This window comes from Ascaphus truei, chromosome 2, assembly GCF_040206685.1.
Source record: "Ascaphus truei isolate aAscTru1 chromosome 2, aAscTru1.hap1, whole genome shotgun sequence".
Classification (NCBI taxonomy): domain Eukaryota; kingdom Metazoa; phylum Chordata; class Amphibia; order Anura; family Ascaphidae; genus Ascaphus; species Ascaphus truei.
Window position 1 is genome coordinate 353478756 of NC_134484.1, and position 8427 is coordinate 353487182.

General features: G+C 43.6%; 1 protein-coding gene across 1 annotated transcript in view; it reads right to left on the minus strand.

Moving 5' to 3' along the window:
- The window catches only part of ANKRD28 (ankyrin repeat domain 28), a 191447-nt gene extending 184805 nt beyond the window's left edge, over positions 1–6642 (minus strand). Inside the window, exon 1 of the mRNA XM_075586884.1 lies at positions 5972–6642. Within this exon, the coding sequence (XP_075442999.1) occupies positions 5972–5998 (27 nt within the window). The 5' untranslated portion in view covers positions 5999–6642. The remainder of the gene's footprint in view (positions 1–5971) is intronic.
- Positions 6643–8427: the final 1785 nt, after the last annotated feature.

Below are 8427 nucleotides of genomic sequence, written 5' to 3' on the forward strand. Positions count from 1 at the left end.
AGAGAAAAAAACTGACATGTTTTTAATGACACTTTCATAATGCAGGTTATTGCTCAACATTCAAACCAATTTATTTAGCCAAATATGTCAAGTCAAATGAGGCCGCAAATCTGTTTAATATTTGTGTTTTAAAATATTGCTGCTAGCTATGTATACAGTAGCATGACAAATTAATTGTGAGTGAAAAGCCAATTTAGAGAACCTACTGTATTTACACACTCGCGACTTTTCATTTTAACCTCTCACTCGTTGGGGTTTACTCATTGAACTGTGATAGTGCCGATTGAGGCACTACCACACAAAAATGATTGATGTCAAAAGGATCTGTGCGATAATGCCCTGATCGGTACCGCAGGTTAATTAATAACCTCAAGTGTGACCACGGTACAGTCATTAGCACAAACTCCAGAGTGGAAAAGGTTTGAAAAAAATAAATAAAAAAAAGGGGGGGTGGGGGGAACCTGGCAACACAGACGGCCTCTTCTGCCAGGAGTGATGTCACTTCCGTCACCACTGACTACTGTCTCCAAATCAACTGCATTCACGCCGCTAAAGAAGTTTCACTTCAAAAGGAACATTACAGTACAGATTTATTTACTGTACATTCAATTTTTATCAGTCACTGAGCTAATAGGCTCTACAAGTTTCAATGACTGTCAATACACTTATTACCAACAATGCCTTAATGAAAATGGAAGATATAACATTGTATATATATATATATAAAGAAAATAAAGAATTGCAATTATAATTACAAGCATTTTGTATTTGTTTCTACAGTGTTTTAAAGCAGCAACAATTCTTTTTTTTTTTTTTACACACAGGATGCGACTTGGCACCCCCAGACACACTTACCAGAATGCCCTCCTACTGTCTCTGTACGTTTTTCCTACCTAACAGTTAGACTGTAAGCTCCTCAGAGCAGGGACTCCTCTTCCTAAATGTTACTTTTAATGTCTGAAGCACTTATTCCCATGATCTATTTGTATTATGTTATTTATATGGATTGTCACGTGTATTTCTACTGTGAAGCGCTATATACACTAATGGCGCTATATAAATAAAGACATACATACATCTAATGAATCCATCTGTTACTTTTGCAACAGACGATCATGAGCAGAAGACTTTTTGCAGCTATAATTGTATTTTTTTTTTTTTTTTTTACAACTGAAATCTTTACAAACTTATTTCAAATTACAGTTTGTTAATGCAACTTCTCTGCACATAAATAAAATAGGAGATACAGAATTGCCTAAAAGTCTTCATGGAACACGTATATACATGATTTTCAATAATCCACAAAAACGTGACTACACCAAGCTACCATCAATCACTTCCTGAAATATAAAAAAATATATTTTCTCTATAATTACAATCAGGAATGTACCAAAATGGTTAATAAGTCATATCACCAGAAAAAATCTCTAAAGAAGAGTTAGTTATGTGATCCCCCGTGCTGGCATTATTTTTTCTTCTTTAGAGATTATTCCAGCGATATAATTCCCATTAATACCTGCAATCCTGCTTCAAAACACCCAAACCAAGACAAAACAATTGCTTTATAAAAAATATATATATATATTTTGAATGGAGGCGACACCATTTTTTCTCTTGTTGAAATATCAATTTATGTTGCATTTAAAAAGGAAATGGATTAAACAAAGAGTAATTCAGTGTGGGCTGAGGTTAGAAAAAAAATACATCTATAAACACAAACAGCATCACTGGATTCTGCTCAACGTATATTGTGTTTATTATAAGAACTATTGCCAAGTAGACTTTTAATCACAGTATAAAAACTATTTTTTTTTTTACATGTGAAACAAAAAGATGAAGTGTACTCTGCATTTACACCTCAGAGTGCAAGTTTGTTTAAAAATAGCAAACAGATAACTCATATCTAGATATTGATTCTTTTTTTCATCTTATTTTGTACACACTGTTGTCTTATCAGACAATTAAAAGGCAGTGTAAATGTAGTATCTTGTGCTTATGCACACGCCTCAACTTTAGACCCTCAAAGTGAACACATCAAGCATAAGGTCAGTGAATCCATAACTAGGTAGGGCCTGAAAGAGACTGAGTTGCGCACCTTTTGGATTCACTGACTTAGTGCTGCCAGAAGAATATAGGTCCATATGACTAGCACATACCTATGCTAGATCAGTGAACACAAACATGGTTTAATTGCTTCTTCAAAAGACTATGCTCAGCGCTCTCTTCCTTCCCTACCTATGATCTACAGGGACACAGCGCGCTTAGCACTGTCCCCCCTCCCTCCGAGCAACGGCGGCACTCTTAACCCACCCCCCCACCCCCCACACCCATCCCTCTGGGTGGGAAGCGGAGCTGCGGGGGACACGGCACACTCAGCCCCCTCCTCCTCCTCCTCCTCCACCCGGACCAGAGCAGCCCTCTTCCCTCTCTCCTCGGGTACACAACGCCCGGATCTCAGGGAGGGGTGTGGGGGGGGGGGCTGTCCAGCGGTGTCTTCTCCTGGTGGAAGCTGGCAACACCGACGGCCTCTTCTGCAAGGAGTGATGTCACTTCCGTTACCAATCAACTGCATTCACGCCACTAAAGAAGTTTCACTTCAAAAAACACTAAGAAAATCATACTATTCTTCTTACATGCCCACACACTCCATGGTTAAGTTGTGTGGTTTTACATTATGAACAAATACCGATAAACATTTCAACAATATGTTTACATGGGTTTACAGAAACATACTTTAACACTAAACCATTTTCACTGCAGCTTTGCAATACTATTTTCTGAACTCTATATAAACTCCTAAAAAGCTCCTGGAAAACAGCATGTAATTTATACTCTGTCATACTGGTGGTACTGCTACTGGAGTCTGTCTTTCAGACCTAATTTCCGAAAACTTATTATTATTTTTTTTAAATAATGGAACAAGCAATGTTACATGTCACCTCCAGAGTGCTATATTTTATCAGCTGTTTATGTAGTTAAATTTAACTTCTCCTTAAAAACAGCGATTTGGAATAAATGGAGGGCATAACTCAATTCCTACAGGCAATTTAATATCAAATGGGAGGAGTGCTATTTTTGGTGTTGCTACATGATAAAAGAGAACGTCAGAATAGTCTTCAGTGTCTTTAATTTTTTACTACTTCTGTGCTGAATGATTTTGCAAGACTTGACAGTACTGAAGAGGTTAAATAATTTGAACTGCTGACAAAAAGCATTGTACACATAAAAGGTTAATTTTCCACACTATGCATATAGCACAAAGTATGTAGGTTACACTGTTTACGGTTCCTCAAAACATTTAAGTTTTGACCCATTCTAGTCACACAACTCTGGTGTGAACGAAGCACATACAGGAGTGTCCCAGTCATGCGGCGGGTTCCATTCTAAGGACCAGCGCAAAGCGGAACCGGCGATTTTCATTATGTGCGCATGTGCAGACCGGCAATGTGCCGTTCTACGCATACGCAACATCGGCAAAAAAAAACATTCTGCGCATGCGCGACCCCGGAACGGCCCGTTCTGCGCATGCATGGCGGCCCCCTTGTCGGTACCGCCGAATCGCCGAGAAGCGGGGCCTTGCTGTACTTTGATTTAAAAAAAAAAAATTCTTAAGTAATCTTTGCAGGGACTCAAGAACTGGATTTCATTTGTGCACAAAGGTTTGATAAAAAATATTTTTCTGACAAATTTGTTGTTGCACCATATTAATTGCTCTGACGCTAAAAATCTAGTCATTAAAATAAGTTTCCACTTTGTCATAGGAATGCAAGTAAGAAAACTGTCAAAGCCTAGTAACTCATTTGGGCCCAGATTTACTAAAGGGAAACAAGCTTTAGCATGCTTTAATTCTCATTAATTTGATTAGAAATTAATCCATGTAAATCTTAGCAGATGCCTTTGGTGAATGGTTTTTACACAATATAACTCAGTTAACTCCTCACTTGGTTGTATTGTGATTTTAAGTGACCACAAAGTGCAGTCTTTTAGCTGTACACCATAATTATGTTGCGGAGCGCAAATCAAGTTGTTAGCATAAAAAGAACACATACAAAAAGCAAAAAAGTTGCTAACAACACGTATGAGCCATTTTAGGGAAGTTCACCAAACCCCAAAGAAAACGACAAACGCAACATATGCAAAACGCAAGTAATAATATACAAGTGTGTGTGCACAGTTTTACTGCACTGAAACACCAACATCCATATAATCTTAGTCTACACAACATTTTTTGTATAGTTAGCACAAACACCTCACCGAATGCTACAGGTTGAAGACAATCAGTGCCTATACCAGGATATCTTAACATGAAGTGAAATATCTATAAAATAACAGAATATTTCACTGGTCATAACATTATGATCTGTCCCATTTAACAATTAAGTCTGAAGCACCAAAAATATGAAAAGAAAATGATTCACATATACCTTTTGCTGGGGCCACCACATAGTTAGCATGCAACCTCAAATTTAGTGTGCTGCACCATCAGCAAGCTCAGAAATTTACAGATACACACTGATGCAGGGGTGGTCAACACCAGTTCTCAAGGGCCACCAACAGGCCCGGTTTTCAGGATATCCCTGAGCCACCAGTGCTGAAGCAGGGATATCCTGAAAACCGGGCCTGTTGGTGGCCCTTGAGAACTGGAGTTGACCACCCCTGCACTAATAATAAGCTTCTGCTTGAAGGTTATAGACTAGGTCAGGGAAGTCAAGACAGTGCTGTGATAAAGGATCTTATTTATGCTCCCTGTTAAAGGATTGGATTTGGACTTTCAATGTTGCTTTTACACTTTCGCTGCAAGAGGGGCATTACAGCAAATATTTTAAACATTGCTTGGAACAGCAGCATCGGATCAGTAATCAAAAGGAAATAGAAACATGCTGCACAAAAGGGTACACATCTCTCCAGCACTACTGGCACACCTACCACTGGGCAGGAGAATGGGTAACTAGGGGTAAGGAAAGACAACACTAAAGCTACTGAAACGTGCCTGCATCAGATTTGTATATAGAGGTGAAAGCTGTCAGGCAGGTCTGGAGGAGGGGGTGTTATTGGTATGGAAACTGCATACATCTAGGAGGTTGGTCACAGTGGCTCTGCCGCCCTGAACAGGAAATGCACCTGTTAGGCCACAAACAGAAAAGGCATGACCTGAAGCGGAAATGTCATTAACTGCAACTCCGGATGTCAGAAGATTTTTTTTTTTAATATATATATACACATAGATATATACAATATATACATACATAAACACATATACACACACACAAGATATGACATTTCATAGTGCATGCCATCACAAGAAAGAAAACGTCGTCTCAGTCTCATCTAATTCTGTCCCTGTCACTGTGTACCTAAAATAACCGCGAGATTGCTTCACTCTGTATCAGAGATGGTCTAAGATGCATGTTACCACTGCCCTCTTCACTGCATGCGACGATCGCTGAAATGACAAGGTGTCCCAAAGTGCTCAGCTGTCATACTGCTCGGCCTGGTCCGGTTGCACCAAAAACACTCACTTTATGCCGAAGGCAACAGATATATGTCACTCACTGTGACTGAGGGAGAACCGACAGGCCTGACAGTGACCAACATACAGGGCCACACACACACACACACACACACACACACACACACACTGCTTATATACATACACACGTGTGTGTATATACATATACATATTATGCACATATCCACACCCTACATCTGCCAACTATTTCACTCTCCACCTTGCCTTTATACATAACCCCACACAAACATGCTGCCTTTATATTGATTGCAATGTGAGCACAAGTATTACCCCTCCCTGTGCTGCAGGCCCCTGTCAGTGAGAAGAAGGGTGGAAGACACCATCCCTAAATGCTGGCACATTTTCGCGGATTTTTAACCAGCCTCCCTCCCACCCCCCCACACAACCCCTCTCCTCCCATATAAAACAAGAAGGGTCACTGTGGGCACCGCCGCTTCCTACCTGCTCCCGGAGCTTGAGAAACACCATGGCTGCTGAGCAGCGGTAGCTTGTTCCTGCGGTCCTCCCCGCATGCAGCGCTGCTCCTCAGGCCCCGGAGGCGGGTCTCTGGTGTGACAGTGCTGGGCCCGGTCTCCGCGGGTTACTCTCCCGCTTCTCTGGGGTTAACCGCCGGTGACGGAGGCGGCGCGCGCACACCTCTTCCCCAACCTTCAGGTTGTTGTAGCCTTCCTGAAATTCAAGCACGGAGTTGCCCCTACCACCTCCCCCGAGCCTCATCCACAGCGTAACGGCCAAGCCCGCCTCACTCCGCACCAAGGAGGGCGCTGATTGGCCGGAGAGGGGGGGGGGAGAGCCGGCGGTCACCGTCACAGTGACGGGGGGGGGGTGAGAGCGCGAGCCCGCGCGCGAGCTCTCTACGAAAACGGCGGCTCGAGTTTGGTTTTGGTTATTTTTTTTTTTTTTCAGTCCACAAGGACAGCGGCGCGAGCCATTTTTTTTTTGCCCCGCCTCCGCGCGCGACCCCTGGGCACGTTCCGAGGTCTTCGTTCTCCTACAAATTCGCTATGCAGTCCGGCAGCGTTACGATGGGGGCGTGGCTTAAGGTGACGTATTGAAAGGCAGTTCGAGAGTACGTTCAAAAATACTGTTCTCTCTTTCAGGCAGCGAAAGGGTTGCGTGGGAATAATAGGAAGGGGGAGGGGCAAGTGTGGCACGTGCTGATTACGTTTAAAGAGGCGTTCGAAAAAAAAAAATTCTCTTCGCGCGAGGCCAGCGGCACGTGGAGGGGGCTGGGTTGTTGGTAATGTGACATTTAAATGGGCGGGGTATTGTTTGCAGGTGAGCGCTCTTTGAGCAGGTCACGTGGGCGGTGTAACTATATTGTGTGGGTGTTACGTGATCAGAAGGTGTATCATCCTCGGGAAGATCTGGGCTGAGAGAGAGCTCCACATACCAATGTATTGGGCAGTGTGTGTGTGTGTGTGTGTGTGTGTGTGTGTGTGTGTGTGTGTGTGTGTGTGTGTGTGTGTGTGTGTGTGTGTGTGTGTGTGTGTGTGTGTGTGTGTGTGTGTGTGTGTGTGTGTGTGTGTGTGTGTGTGTGTGTGTGTGTGTGTGTGTGTGTGTGTGTGTGTGTGTTTTTTTTTTTTTTGTTTGTTTTTCCCCTACAATCCCTTGTGGAAGTGCTGGGTGATAATGGGGAAAGGCGGGTTGAAGACCTGCCTAAGACATGCAGATGAGCATACAGTAATATTTCCATATGCTTTGCTGTGGAGGGTTTTTTCACTTTTTTTTACCCACCATAACTAAACTAAGTATGGTAAAACCTATCCTCGCTTCATTTTTGCATAGCCAGTATAACCAACCCCACAGTGAAGAGACCAATTAAGGTCGAAAAAGTCTGTCTGTGGGTGGGTTTACTGGCTATGCATCTTAACCCTGGCTGTGCTTAAAGCTGTGACCATGCAGCAAGCTTAAGCCTATAGGGCAGGGGTGGGGCCCGCGGGCCTTATAGCCATTTGGTCCGGCCCCCGGGAAGCCTTTAAGAATGGTTTTAAAAAAAAAAAAATTTTTTTTTTTTTAAAACTCACCCTCTCCTGATTGGCTGCTTGTGCTGTCACTCTGCCAAGATTTTTTTTTTTGGCTCGCCTCTTCCTACTGCACTGCCCCCCTCCCGTCTCTCCTCCAGTAATGCCGGGCTCCTTAGGCTCCGCCCCCATGTCCCTCCCTTTAGGCTCCGCGGCCTGCCAGTCTCTCAGCTGCATTGGCCATGCTGCTCCAGCAACCCATCCCCGGGTCCCAAGTAACCCACATGCCCCCTCCCAGGCACCTTACCCACCCCAAGGGGGGAGAGGCCTTATTATTGTGTGTGTTTACAGAGGTGGGCTTATTGTGTGTGTGTGTCACTCTCACTCTCACTGTGTGTATGTCACTCTCACTGTGTGTGTATGTCACTCTCACTGTGTGTGTATGTCACTCTCACTGTGTGTGTGTGTGTGTGTCACACTCACTGTGTGTGTGTGTGTGTGTGTCACTCTCACTGTGTGTGTGTGTGTGTGTGTGTGTGTGTCACTCTCACTGTGTGTGTGTGTGTGTGTGTCACTCTCACTGTGTGTGTGTGTGTGTGTGTGTGTGTGTGTGTGTGTGTGTGTGTCACTCTCACTGTGTGTGTGTGTCACTCTCACTGTGTGTGTGTGTGTGTCACTCTCACTGTGTGTGTGTGTGTGTGTGTCACTCTCACTGTGTGTGTGTGTGTGTGTGTGTGTGTGTCACTCTCACTGTGTGTGTGTGTGTCACTCTCACTGTGTGTGTGTGTGTGTGTGTGTGTGTGTGTGTGTCACTCTCACTGTGTGTGTGTGTGTGTGTGTGTGTGTGTCACTCTCACTGTGTGTGTGTGTGTGTGTGTGTCACTCTCACTATGTGTGTGTGTCACTCTCACTGTCACTGTGTGTGTTTGTGTC